The sequence below is a fragment of the Cibotium barometz genome, chromosome 42 (assembly GCF_041138505.1).
Source record: "Cibotium barometz isolate CiBa-2024 chromosome 42, ASM4113850v1, whole genome shotgun sequence".
NCBI lineage: Eukaryota > Viridiplantae > Streptophyta > Polypodiopsida > Cyatheales > Cibotiaceae > Cibotium > Cibotium barometz.
The window spans coordinates 23,410,465-23,425,907 of NC_141087.1; the positions used below are offsets into that span (position 1 = coordinate 23,410,465).

General features: G+C 40.9%; 1 protein-coding gene across 4 annotated transcripts; it reads right to left on the reverse strand.

Moving 5' to 3' along the window:
• Positions 1 to 1,152: 1,152 nt before the first annotated feature.
• LOC147614281 (uncharacterized) lies at positions 1,153 to 15,070 on the reverse strand. 4 transcript variants are annotated; one of them, XM_086780858.1, is made up of 10 exons: positions 14,479 to 14,557; positions 13,897 to 13,939; positions 13,433 to 13,802; positions 4,054 to 4,482; positions 3,870 to 3,925; positions 3,506 to 3,592; positions 3,270 to 3,363; positions 3,020 to 3,091; positions 2,780 to 2,890; positions 1,153 to 2,427 (listed from the first exon to the last, which is right to left on the reverse strand). In XM_086780858.1, exons 3-10 carry the CDS (start codon positions 13,784 to 13,786, stop codon positions 1,639 to 1,641), a joined length of 1,992 nt encoding a protein of 663 aa, XP_086636984.1. In that variant the 5' UTR covers positions 13,787 to 13,802; positions 13,897 to 13,939; positions 14,479 to 14,557; the 3' UTR covers positions 1,153 to 1,638. The 4 variants fall into 4 exon arrangements, with proteins under 4 accessions (XP_086636984.1, XP_086636983.1, XP_086636981.1 ...); XM_086780857.1 differs by lacking the exon at positions 13,897 to 13,939 and having other exon boundaries at positions 14,243 to 15,070; XM_086780855.1 differs by lacking the exons at positions 13,897 to 13,939; positions 14,479 to 14,557 and adding an exon at positions 14,630 to 15,061.
• Positions 15,071 to 15,443: the final 373 nt, after the last annotated feature.

Here is a 15,443-nt window from a genome sequence, read left to right on the forward strand (position 1 = left end):
GGGATTAGTAGAGGAGATTACAAATTTGGGAAACCAAAATGTAATTAGAAAAGAAAATATATTGAACAAAAATGGCCTTTCAAAGGTTTATTGCCTAGCAATGTGGGCTTGTGATTTGGGGAGGGAAGGTCTTGAGTGCAAATCCCTAAAATCCCCACTGGTAATGTGGTCTCACAAAAAGATCTACACAAGAGAAAAAAGGTTTGGTGAACATAGCATGGTAGGAGAGACATTTTCAACACTGAAAATAAAGGACATGGATAAAACAGTCAAATCTTGAGGCACTTTTGACCTTGAGTTGTCCATGTCGCATTCAGCAGGCCATGGTAAGGGATGGGTCATTTAGGAAGGGTTCGAAACTTGTCCTAGCTACCTTGGAAGGAGGGAGGGATATCCAAAAAAATATAAAGACCAAGAGATTTGGGCATCCAAAAAGGACACCTTTTTAGTGAGCTCACTTTGTTCAGATCCACCATGAACCCCTCCACTCCACTTGTCTAACCTTTCTAATCTTAATTAGTAGATCTCTCGCGCTACAGCAAGTCCAAATCTTCCGGAATGGTCTTCACTGGAGCCATATATATTATTATCATGTTGTACTTACATGTAGCCAAGACATCTCAAACCATCTAGCCTCTAGCACAGCGTTCAGGAAAAGAGAGGTTCGCCTTAACCTGGAACTTGTTTCCCTTCTGAAATTTAGAAAAACACCTCCTAAAAGATTTCGAGACTTAGTTATATTTAGATTTCAGTATAAAGAAAAATCTTGCTCAAAATTACAATTTCTTCTTCAACTCAACTCCTGATAAAAAGATTGATGTAAGGGTAGGCTCAGTAAAATTAATTTCCTGAACACGAGTCTAGCAGCCAATGTCCAAACTAAGTTTGATCAAACATGCCGGATACTAAACCAGAGCCTCTGCTTATAAAGGATACCTTCAAAACTAGAGCTAGCCAATACTCGTGCATTAACAAAAAGAGAGTTCCAACAACATCCACCTTCATGATACTCAAAGGGCAAGTAAGGTTTAGTCACTCAACTAATTGCACTCATACGTTGCTAACAGTCAGCAGTCAATAAATTGATCAGCTGCAAGATAGACAATACAAGAATTAAAGAAGATTAAACTCACAATTGAATCCTACTGGACAAAAGAACAATATGATTACTCCAGAGAAGAGCATCACAACTCTTAGAAGCCCAAGCACCAAAATGAAAGCCCTTCCTTCCTCTGTACACCGTGACAGAATCCCTCCTTGGAAGCTACTTCCAGGGTGATCCACGTAAATTCACGCTCTTTACTTTTGACGAGAAATTATTTCACATCAAAGAACACAAGCCTAACCCAAGCTATGAACCAAACCTGTCGAAGCAGCAACAGGTCTTATGGATTCACGATGTTCAACAGATGATCTATTTTATGATTGGACCATGCAAACACCGTATAACTTTACTTTGACTGCATCTTCTAAGGAATCCACAACCAGCAATGTCATGTCAAACCCTTGTGCAGAGGTAGCTTATCTAAAACCACAACAGATCACTGTGAAGGCTTCTAAGATATGCTGAGCAACTGCCCTTCCTCGGTAAGAAAATGCTTGCCTCCAATAGATATCAAGATTTGCCTCCTTTGGAAATTACAAATATACTGGTACGTCTGCAACAACTGGTGGTATGTCCTGATCACCCTTCATGCTGTGTTTCGATATTTGATAAGGCAAATTTCCCTTCTTAAGCCGAAATGATGGTGTTGAAGCCTTAAGCCGTTCTCTTTTCACAGTCTTGTCTGTCTTGGTATCACGATTCTCCTCATTTGCTGCTAGTTGAAGAGAACTTCCATTCCTTGGGTTGGTTCCATTAACAAGCCCAGATTTAAGCCTGCTAGAGTCACTCTTCTCAGACGTTTTGCAGCTGTTTAGAATCTCCTCCTTAGCTGCTGCAACCTTAATGGCACCATCTGCAGACACATCAGAGTCGGTCTCCAAGGCAGCAGCCATTTGAGCAAGAGTAACATGCTCCCCCTCCACAGCACTCTGGTTCGAACGCTCCTTCACACTTTCATGGGTTTGTTCGACAACACCATCTTCATCAGTAGGATGTACAGGTGCTGAGATCATTTCTTCAGGGGTCTCTCTCACTCTGATGTCTACAGACTCGTTGACATGTATTGTAGCTACATCAGCTGCTTTTGCACCATTTTCTGTTTGATGACCTCCAGAGGACTTTGTCTTCAGCAACTTGTCAGATGTTGATCTGGATAAAGATCTTATCGCTTTCTTTCGATTCTCTATGTTGTTTTTGCTGGAGGCCGCCTCAGCATTTTCATCTGCTGAACTTAGCACCCTCCCATTCAAGCCTTCAGAGTATGAACCGACAGAACTACTCCGTCTACCTAGCTTTGGTGACTTGGCCCGAGTGGTAGGGATCTGGAACACGCCAAATATCACTCCGCTTGTATTAAATTATATAAACAAGCAGGTTGGGTGGGTTCATGGGCAGCAATTGCTTGAGTTATTCAAACAGACAGAAATTGTCTTCACAGACATTTGCCCCTGCCCATCAAACATGCGGGTGTTGGATAGGGGAGATCAGGGGGAGAGAGAGAGAGAGAGAGAGAGAGAGAGAGATTCCCATTTCTGGTGCATTTCTTGTGTGTAAAACCTCTTAAACCTTGCGCTTGAATATGCAAAATCAGAAAATACAGTGCAGATCAGAATGGACTACACACAACTCAAAAAAAAGCCTGCCAATATGCCCGCCTCCAAGAACACAACTCACTTTTTTCAGCTCTGCTTTCGGAGGTGCCCCTTCACGGTAGAATGCAGGCATGGGTGTGGCCTTGAAGGTCAAACTTCTTCTTAGCTGTTTGATCTGTGCTTCCATCTCTTCCTGTAAAACATCTCGAACACAGGTATAGTGAAAAAGCATATCACTTCAAACCTTATCATACACAAGATCAGTAGGCAAAAAAAAAAAAAAAGAGCCCTTTATTGCAAGCCGAGCAAAGTTTCAAGATACCTTTGTCTTTGCTTGAATTTGATTCTTCTCCTCTTCCTGAGCATTGTGCATTTCCTCCAGCTTTGTGTAGAACTATCACAGGCAGAAGATAAAGTCAGCTTGATAACCTAAACATTATCCTGGGTTACATGCTTTTTCAGCCAAAGACCATGTTGAGAGTGAGAATCTCAAGTACTATTAGCTTTCAAAGTTCAGTGAAGACAGGCTCAAAGATCCAACAAAAACAGATTCTTGAAGAAAAGGAGCCTACCTGTTTGCGCTTCTCGGCACGTTCATCACACTTAAAGCTAAAACTGCTGGCATTTGAAATGGAGGCACCCTTTGCCCTCGTAGCCCTAGATGCCCTGAGAAGTGTTAAGCTATCATAAAATTGACCAACTACATGGTCTGTGCTGCAAGAGAAATCGAGCAAGACCATCCATGTCAAATACTTTCTAGGGACAAAAGCATGGCTGCAAGGGCCACAACCAATCTCTCAAAGGATACACTGACGATGTTGACTGCACATCATCATTATCATCAATTTTCGGCTCTCCTGGTACCTTGCTATCAACACTAGAATCCTCCACAGGCCTAGAAAAGCACAACGTAAAGACAATTGAAACCAATGCAATGACAAGGACAAGATATTCAAGATCGCGTCTTGATATACACACAAAAAATGGGTACCCACCAAACACACCAATAACCAACTCACATAAATATTATTCAACTAGCTAATAGTCCTTGCTAAAAAGGCCACGGAGAGTTTCAACCTTTAAGGCTAAAGACAATGGCAGAAACCACAATCTGTACGTTTCAAAAAACCAATACGATCCAAAATGCATGACACAGTTAAACAGAAGCTCACTTTTTGCTCTCTTCACGTAAGGACTTGATACACCTCGGCCCCATCTTTTTGGAGACCTGTTGCAATCCCACATGTGACAGCTTCGAAAGATTTCTAGCAAGAGTCAAACATACATTACAGTAGCCAAGCAGAGCAAAACAGCTAAATACAAAATTGGCACACAAAACAGGGTGATAAAAACCACCTGAACATCCTTGACAGTTGAGTTCCCATCATTGCCATTCAAGCGATGAGACTGACGGGACTGTACAGATGCTTCCCCAACAATTGGTCGCCCTCCAATGGATGCCCTTTTATCAGTAGCAAGAGCAAAGGGCTTAGGAACAGTGAAGTTGGAGTGCAAGATGCTATTGCTAATAAGAGACCTGCGAATTGCATGGTCTGACAAAGTAATTCCCTCTGCATTTCCGTTTTCTGCTGGATTCGCTTTGACAAGAGAGTAATTGTGTGCTTCAGCTCCACCACTTGATTCCAAGAAAGGTCTAGAAAGAGAAGACGTTGTAGAAAGCCTGGCATTGGCAACTTGGGTGCCAGAAAACCCACTTTTCTTTACAAGTACTGAATCAGAATTCCGTGCTTTAGTATCCGGTTTTTTATCTTTCTTTGTTTGCCCCTGCAGCATGAAGAGATAACAAACATCAGTGAATCAGTGAATGTGAGAATTGAGTGCACACCCTCACGCAAAATCACATACTACAAGGTCCCATGCCTAAGTTTTACCATAATTTTATACATGAACAACAAACAAAATCACTTAATGCAAGGTTCCATGCCTAAGTTTTACCATAAGTTTAAACATGAAGAACAAACATTGAATTAGTCAAGGGCCCTGGACCCTCCAGCAAAGGCCGTCCAACCCCTTACAGCACAATGACAGGAGCTAGCTTCCTTATACATTTCAGAATAGCTGATTGAGAAAAATACCTCTCACGAGTAGAAATTGTCAATGAGTGAAAGCTAGTAAACTGCATCTTCAACATGTGTCAAGTTAGGTACATCCGCATGGTTGTGTGTGTGCGTGGGGGGGGGGGGGGGGTGTGGGGGGGCGGGCAGGCACTATCAGACTTTACACCTCTGAGGCTCTAAAGTGGAATGCTCGCCTTCCAGGGCTCTGCTTAGAATACACAATCCTTATGAAACACAAACTCAAGTACACACAGATAGACTGCAAGAAGGGGAGTCTGCCAAGGCAGACTCCACGATACTATGTCAGAAAATGGGCATAGAAGGCATACCATATATGGATGCATGAAGAGCACATATGGACACCACACTTGCCCGCCCACTACTCCTCAAATTCATGGACACCACCAGACGGCAAGCATTCTTAGATCATAGAGCGGTGATAAAATTTATCTTGGTGATGACCTCACTCCCACACAGGTGGAGGATAGGAAAATCAGCATGCCGCAGGTGCTTGACGGCCGTAAGGCGGGGAAGTGAGCAGTTCATAGAGGTGGCAAGGTCATCATCAAAGACAAACATCCCAAATAGGGACTCAGAGCCTACGGGACCACACATCAGAGGATGGCAGTCTGACTGACAGCCCATGGTTAGCATAGTTAGGAAGGATGACGACGCCCACTACATGTCAGTTCGGTTACGGATTAAAGCCTCAAGATGCATCTATGTGGCGGTATGCTATTTCACCCCAGATTCTTCACAATATGCCCCACATGACCAAAGGGAGTCTCCATACACAAAACTCTCTCAAGCCATCACTGACTTCTTGGGACGAGGCGAGGTCCTCTTACTTGGGAACTTCAATGCTAGGACCAAGTGTGAGCAGGTACAAATGTATGATTTTGAGGACCCTATAAGGTTGCAAGTGATAGACCAAGATGGCACGGGCCTACAAGGATCACACACAGGACAATGGAGACATCACTTTCTATGGGAGATGCCTCCTACAACTTGGATCACGCCATAGCCTTGCTATCTATGTGGGATGGCACGGTGGCCTGCATCAGGAGGACTTACAAGGCTTTCCATATAAGGGGGGCTCCAGCACATTTGATTATCTTATGGGATCGCCCCGGAACTAGCCTCGCTGATACCTGACTTTACCATCCCACCATGCCTTCTTGGTGCCGATCACATTCTCCCTCATCTGCACGCCACCTACCCCACCGCAAGCACCGCCCATCTCACACTTCACCCATGATTGTGATCTTATCTATGCAAATCAGCTCTCATGTCATCTCACCATCTGCACCTCTCACCACCCTAACCACACATCCGCCATCAACAATTTTCCACACTCCCACTTGTCGACCGCCAAACCCCGCACAAGTACTATGCCTCAATTGTTGGTATGGCAATGAATGCCATATCGCACGTGCACATCTTTTGCGTGAGTTAGCTACCAACGTGACGCTGAACGGATTAATTGGTACCTTACTCATCACAAGAAACGAGCACATTGTCATAACAACACAAGGACTTATACCAACTCTTCCTAAGCAAGAATTCTCACAAGGCTTGTCGTAGGATCAGGGAACGACGTTTGCCCACCCCCAACACAAACCCACACATCTAGCACTTATGATTAAGCACACCTCTAATGCAACGACACCCTGGCACCCCTCGTAGCCCATATGTTTAATAGGATCCTCTAAGAGGGTTTCCCCCCCACTTGGCCATCGCATACTATTGCGCCTATCCATAAGAAGGCAGGAGACCCCATGGATCTTAATACATAACCATCATGATCGGCCATATCTTGGCCAAGCTCTATGGATCTATACTTGAGTCTAAGCTCAACACACTCAGAGAGAGGGATAAAGGCCACCAGGGCAAGCAAGATTCAAGAGAACCTTCTCCACACTGGATCACATATTCACGCTTCAGGCTAAATGGTCGCCGACTATACTGTTGCTTTGTGGACTTCTGAAAAGCATTTGATACAATGCTTTAGGTCCCTCTCCTACGGTGTTTACAACATCTCGAGGTCCCGTCTGACATTATCTAGGCTATCGTTGTCTTATACAAGTCAATTATTGGGTCGGTGAGATGCCCAAAGAGGACTCTCTAAAGAGGTCTCTATCACCATCAGAGTGAAACAAGCATGCCCACTATCTCCGACCCTCTTTGGACTATACATACATGAGATGATATTGTATTCTAAGGAGGGACTATAGAAGCAAATGGATGCTTTACAGGATTTTTGCACACGGAGGGCACTCTTGGTCAACCTTCAAAAAACCAAAGTTGTGGTATTCCACACCTCCTACCTATACATGGGCAGCAAGGTGCACTTCTGTGTCCATCTCGGAGCTACCTTCACTAGTCCACGCTCCTCTATGAGATACACGGCAGAGGAGGACTCACTATAGGATAAGGAGCTCTAGCCCTATAGGAGAGGTAGTGTTCTTTTTGACACCCTAGTCCATAGTCACCACCCTTAGAAACGTGAACCAGCAAATGTATATGAAACGGAAACGGCTAGGAAACGGCATGTAGACTAGGTTGGTTAAATTATTGAACAAAAACTAATAATTACAAACTGAGTAAAAAAAGAAAGGAGACCTCATGCTCAAGTTGATTCCTTGTTAAATTTAGGGTACGTTTTATATTGAACTTTTGTGTTACGCTTTATTTTAAAAAGTTTTTCCAAAAGTTCTTTAAAAAAACGTTTTCTATTGAAAAACGTAACGTTTTTCTAAAAAACGTGTGTGTTTGTGTTACGTTTTTTAAACACACACGTTTTTTTTTAAAAACTTTTAATAAAAACAGGCCTTTTCCATACGTTATATAAAAATGAGCGCAACTCCGTTTCGAGAAAAAACAGGCCGTTTCACGTGGAGTTTCAAGCCGTTTCAGCCTCTGTTTGACTCGGTTCCCGTCCTCATGTGTCATGCTCTCCTCTGGCTGCTCTTTGCTGTGATAACGCTAGTACAAGTGGGGGGAGTCCAAGTGCCGTCACCCTCCTCGATATATAAGTGACTGTTTGGTGGTGATACGATACTATCTAATGAGACTATGCACCAATACCACATGGATCACACCGGTGTAGTCCCTGTTTTAGGCACATGGACTACAAATGGACCGACTCCCTCCATTTCAGAATGATCCAAATTCCCTATATATGAGGTCGGGAACCGGGTGAAACGATATGATCTAATTAGATTATACGCACATAACACATGGATCACACCGGTGGGCACTACTACAAAGATCATTTCCGAAGATTCACAACAGATAGCTTCATACAAAGACCAAGTTATCTCGATGTCTTCATGTCGCATGCTAAGAGGATAGCCATTGGCCAGCTTAGGGTATCATTCCATAGACTGAGGATAGGGACTAGCTGAGCTAAGCGGATACCCAGAGAGGACAGGACACGTAGACTCTGTTAGACGGGGGTTGAGTTGGAGGAGCACTATGTTTACCGGTGCCCAGTCTACAATGCGATCAAAGGAAGATTTCACTGTCTATTCAAAGAGGACTTTGGACCCTTATCCCGAATCATGGAGTACCCAGATCAGAGGTGCCTTGAAATCTTTCTACTAGAGCTCAGCCGCTACAAAGTCACTACACAAAGATCCTCACGCCCAACACTCCTCTCAGCTTACCATCACCAGTTGGATAGGGAGGCACCAAAGCCCACCACAATGGTAAAGGAGCCTATACCATAGCGCCCCCTCGCAACAGACCCATCAGAGTCGCATCAAATTGGACACACACATTCTAGAAAGATAGACGCCCTCGTCTCATTGGACCTCGGCTACCCCTAACTCATCAGCCCCAAATTCAAGAGATAATGACTCGCCCTCATCCTCATAGAAAACTATCGACATCTCTAACCTTATTGTTGTTGGAGTATGCATAGGCAGAAGCATAGACAAGGAAAGAGAGAGAGAGAGAGAGAAAAAGAGAGAGCACTTGTTGAAAAGATCACCTTTATTATAGCAGGAGACTTTTACATTGGCAATAACAAGAGACCATTACAATGTGCAGGGATTGGATACAACAAGCGATGACGAAGAGACCCTTTATATGGGGCGGCAAGGGAGTTGGCCGATTGCTCCACGACCCATAAACACGTGAAAAATATATAGAACCCCAATAAATACACTCCCAGTACACTAAGAAGCACAATATTCTGACACCAGTAGTGCAGATACCTAAATCACCTCAGAGAGAGAACTTGCCAACATGTTTCCTCGAAACACAATGCCACCATGAATAGCAAAGAAATCTGCTTGGCTTCGAATTCCCACACCAATGTGCAATGAACTCCAAGTATAGAATGATGAGCAACCGGACACACTGCGCCCATTATTTCCCAACAATGGATTGTGAACACATCACGTCCCGAAACCTCAAACTAATCAATATGAACATGGTGGACATGTGATCTACCACTTGGAAGCGATTCTATCCATAGTCTCTACTACACCAAAGCTGACCTTGTCTTGCCAAATTTGTAATGCTTGGAACTCCGACTCACGATTTCCATGCACCAAAATATGTAGCTACTTACAATCCGGCTGGAAGCACATGGGGGATACTATCTATATACTCGAGAAGAACATCCTGGTCCTCCCGATCTAGAAGCACCCTGGAGCCCTAGATGAGTCACTAGAAGTATTTGGATCACTATCTTGTGTGGTGTCTTTGCCCTTCTTCTGAGCTCAAGACTTGCCTCTAGTCTTGTCCTTCTTCTTGTACATGCAGTCCTTATACTTGTCCTCTCTTCCCACACGAGAAGCACTAACTCTGACCTTTCTTCTATACTAAAGTAAGTGCTTGATTTGAACTATTAAGAGACACCTTGATCTTACCCTAAGAAACAAGCTTCTTCCAAGAAAAGGGAGCGAAGGTTATCAAAATCCAGTTGACTAGTTGTGACCAAGCACCTCAAAACCTGAGAACCACATCATACTTCGGGGGAAGCTTGATGAGGATAAGTGTAGCCACCTGAGCAAAGAACCAAGAAACACCCATTGCCAGAAACTGGTCATGGATAACCTTGGCCTTCATAGGGAAGGACCGCACAGAATGACCAGTAGAAAATACTAAAGTGTAGAGTTACCCTGGCTCCTTGCAAAGTATTGCCCGCATCAATGAATCTCGAGCATAGAGATTCTCTAATTTAGATCAAACATGATATGCACTGACAAGAGTTTGCACAGCCAATGAGACCTTCTTCAAAATGGTCCACACAAGCACTAAGTGCGCCTTCAAATCACAATCCTCACAATCTTGTAATTCTACAAGGAATTAATCCTCCTAAACCTGGGTCTAATACCTCGAGTTCTAAGGACACTAGTTCTTCTCACTGCATTAAACTATCTCCCACAAACCCTTATAGATAAACCAGATCTGCATATTCAGCTTCCAATGGGCATAGTTGATTCCGTCCAACTTGTCCTCCTTATTCGTACGGGGGGGCATATCCACAGCAACAAAGTATGCCAAAAACAAATCTCAACACTCCAAGACTCCTCTCGAGCACTTTCAAACGGAGCGAAGCACGAGGCCCTCTCAAATCTGAGAGAGAAAGAGGCTGGGCAGCAGCAAAACAATCCACCAAAGCGCACTGGAAACACTTAACCATAGGGAGGGGAAGCCGAGGAAGAAGTGAAGTTGTCGGGGCCGCTTGTCGGATTGCACCGCACGTGAATAAACCACCTCCAAAAACTGTCATGATTGTGAAAAACAGCAACCACTACACCACCAACCACTTGGACTTGCACCTTGTTGCCTTGCAAGGGTTACACAAGGAAGGAGCACCTCCTCTCTTTTTCAGTGCTGGCCAACTGCTTCTTTTTTGAGCGACTGGACATTTTCTGGTCATGGGCTGCTGGCAGCTGATTCTGGGCTGGCCGACTAGCAGCCAGGGGCCATATAAAATGGCCCCTTGCCCACACACTCCATCTTGTATTATTCCGGGATTTATTGGTGTATATAGCAGAGTTACACAAGCTTCTCTCTCTTTCATTTGTGTATTGCTCTCTACAGCATTTGTCTTCATTTCCGCTATGCATTCTGACGCACAAGCGGAAGCATAGACAAGGAAAGAGAGAGAGAGAGAAAAGGAGAGAGAGCACTTGTTGACAAGATCACCTTTATTATAGCATGAGAGCAATAGTCAACAAGAGAGCATTACAATGTGTAGGATTGGATACAGCAAGTGATAAAGAGGCAACCCTTTAGAGAGCTGACTGACTACTCCACGACCCATAAACATGTAAAAAATATGTAAAACCCCAATAAATAGGCACAATCCAATACATTGAGATGCACAATATTCTAATACTTGTATCACCCATGACGGATATCCTGGATTTGCCTTTGCCTGGCACACAAGATTGATTGATTGTTTTTATTCACCTCTCCCTAGAAACATTTTAAGGTTTCGAGGTTTCGAAGGTTTTTTTTCAAGAGGTTTCGTCCATCGCTAGAAAAACCACAGGTTTTGAAAAATTACATATATACATACACATATATATATATATATATATATATATATATATATATATATGTATGTATGTATGTATGTATGTATGTATGTATGTATGTATGTATATATATGTATGTATATGTATATGTATGTATATGTATATATATCTATCTTATACATACATATATATACATATACATATACATACATATATATACATATATATATGTATGTATATGTATATATATCTATATATACATACATATATCTACATATATATACATATACATACATATATATACATATACATATACATACATATATATACATATATATATATATATATATGTATACATATACATACATATATATACATATACATACATATATCTATATATACATACATATATCTACATATATATACTTATACATACATATATATACATATACATATACATACATATATATACATATATATATGTATGTATATGTATATATATCTATATATACATACATATACATACATATATATACATATACATACATATATATACATATACATATACATACATATATATACATATATATATATATATATATGTATATATATGTATGTATATATAGATATATGTATGTATATATATACATATACATACATATGTATATATATACATATACATATATATATATATATATATATGTATATATATGTATGTATATGTATATGTATATATATGTATGTATATGTATATATATGTATGTATATGTATATATATATGTATATATATGTATGTATATGTATATGTATATATATGTATGTATATGTATATATATGTAGATATATGTATGTATATATAGATATATATACATATACATACATATATATATATATGTATGTATATATGTATATATATGTATGTATATGTATATGTATATATATGTATGTATATGTATATATATGTATATATATGTATGTATATGTATATGTATATATATGTATGTATATGTATATATATGTAGATATATGTATGTATATATAGATATATATACATATACATACATATATATACATATATATATATCATACATATGTCTGTATGACATACATACATATATATATATCTATGTTACATATGTATATATATTACATACATATATATGTACGTATGTATGTAATATGTATACATAAATATTACATACATACATATATATGTATGTATACATATACATGTATATACATATACATATATATACATATACATATATATATATATATATATATATATATATACACACTCACACACACATATGCATGTATGTATGTATATGTATATATCTAGATATAGATATATACTACGTATACATCATTTTGGTCTCATCATTTGTGTGTGTTCAATAAAGTTGCTACTACAAAAGGATCGACTCAAGGACAAACACACATATACTTGGCATAGTCGGAGTTTCATCTTGAAAGTCTTGAGATCTTAACTTTCAATTTTCAGTTTCAGTTGACTGTTGCTTTTTCTTTTTTCATCCATGACGAGATTTCATGGACGCTATGTATACATCATTTTGGTCTCATATACTCTCTCTCTCTCTCTCTCTCTCTCTCTCTCTCTCACACACACACACACACATCATGAGCCCGGACACGAGTGGTTCTGCTGCCTACTTTACTGTACATACAGGTCTATGTAGTACATTGACCCTGTCTATCCTTTCGGCAGGTAGTCTTTTACTTTTTTGATGTTGTCTTGACATCCAATTTACTCATGGATCACATGTAACAGCTTTTTGGTCTCACAGACCTGTCATGACTTTCATAGACGTTAATAACATCTCTCTCTCTCTCTCTCTCACACACACACAGAGTCATCTTAAGGATAGACCAAGCCTTACATCACAGCAACACGGATTACTGTTTTATTTACGCAGCCAAAAACAGAAAAACTGTTGCAATGCAGCAATCTGCACTTGACAAACTTCCACCGTAGTCTATAGAAAACCCCCAACTGTTCTGCATGTAAGACTTTATTTAAAATTCATAAATGTTAAACTTAATTAAGAAAGTTCCATAGCTTAGACCTGAAATGTTTCAGCACAACTGTCATATGCAGTGTAATAGCACTATCAAATTATTGATTGCACCTATTACCTTCATATCAGGTCCCTTGGTGTGTAGAATGCACAGAGTTCCACTGTCCTTGTGCTTCTTTTCCTTGAGAGGCTCGCCAGCAGGTTTACATGGCTCGTGTTCGACCTTCACTGATGAGTCACACTCGACCTCTTCCTTCTTGCTGGCTTCTATGACACTATGGCAGTCTACCTCTTTAATGTCAGCATCTGCAAGCAAATCGTCCTCTGCCAGTGTGCTATCAAACCCATCAGAGCAATGTCCCCCAATTTGAGCGCTCAGAACCTCAACTTCCATGTTTTTTTGAGAGAAATCTACAATCTTTGCGACCAACAACACTTCGTTCTGGACGTATGGGGGTGATGTCTCATCCATGGGGTAAAACAAGATGCTGCATAAACACACAAAGAAGACAATGAGTGAGCAAGATCATGTGTGCTACAATCTGGTTGACGTTAATCAGATCAGGCGTATGTTTCTAGCACCTCAAAGGAACAGAGAATATTTCTCACAGGAAGGCAGCAAGACTAACTGGATCTGTCCAGATCAGATCAGGCATATGTTTCTAGCACCTCAAAGAAGCAGAGAAGATTTCTAACAGGAAGGCAACAAGACTAACTGGATCAATCCAGCTTCATTCTTTTGATCTACAGGTAGGGCAGGTATCTATCTATATGCATGTGTGGAGTGGCAGCACAAAGACGTTTGTTTTCTGTGTAAGAGCTAGGGTTTGCTGTAAGGGCATGAACACACAGATGTACATTGACATGAAGGTAAGAGAGGGAACTCGCAAAGATTCAAAAGGCAAAGCCAAGAGCTACGCAGAATAACCTGTCTTATGATTGACCTGACATCTCAGAGGTTCTCAATGCATTCCGTTAAGGCCTGACAGCAAATGGCGTCACGTGGCAAAGATAGGAGTAACAGCTAGCTCCATGTCCGAAGACAAGGGGGATTGATCGAACCGCTGTCCTGCAAACTTGCAAATCCTAATGGTCACGGTTTGGCTGTTGTTGTTCTGTGAGTTTCCAAACCCTATACGTCCAGAGCTAGGGTACCACAGGCTTCAAAACTCTAACAAGGTATGCATGCTACGAAACCCTAATGAGATAGTAGGGCTTGCTGCGATTCTCAGAGAAGGTTAGTTGCTATTCCGCAGGCTCCCAAACCCTAACGAGCTATGGTTTTCTGTTGTTGTATGAGCTTCCGAACCCCTACCAAGCTTGATAAGGGCAGGCGGGCATCCAGAACCCTAAAGAGCGAAAGGTTTGCTGTTGTGCAAACTTCAAAAGCGTAGTGGCAGTTAATGCGCTGCAGATCGGAAGCGCTGCTCCTTCAGCATTTGTCGATTCGATCGATGCGAGGAGGAGCTTTCGTGTTGACCTTCGATTTGCTTTGAAAGAAAATGCAGGTGAGGCCGACTTGCCAGCAGCAACACAGAAACACCATGAAAGCTCAGAAGATTCCCCTCAATTGCGACTACAGACAGCACAGACAGGTCGAGCAAGAGAAAAAGAAGTGTAACTTTGGAAGAAAAGCAGAAGAGAGGTGGGCGTGATGGACGGTGTACTGTGTAGTGTGCACTGTGCACTGTGTAGTAGTAGGCGCAGACTGCCGTCATGCAGGTGTGAGCTATGGCTATGAGGAGATGGGTTCATTTGAGAGGTGAAATTGATATTTATATTTATATGTAGATATAAATATATATTTATATTTATATTTATATATCCACACAGAAGATTTTAAGGGTTGAAATTTTACATTTTAGTTGTAAATCACGTCTAAATCCCGGCTATGCCTAAGTATTACCTTTAATTTGAAGAGTTGAAAAAAACATTTTTTCTTAGATAGGATAATATATATATATATATATATATATATATATATTCACTCAATTGCTGAAGGTGCATTAATTAATTGGTATTAAAGACCTGAGACTCATTATTACACAATTGATCAAGATAAATACACACCCCTTGTTGGATATTCACTCAATTGTTGAAGGTGCATTAACTAACTAATGGGTGCCAAC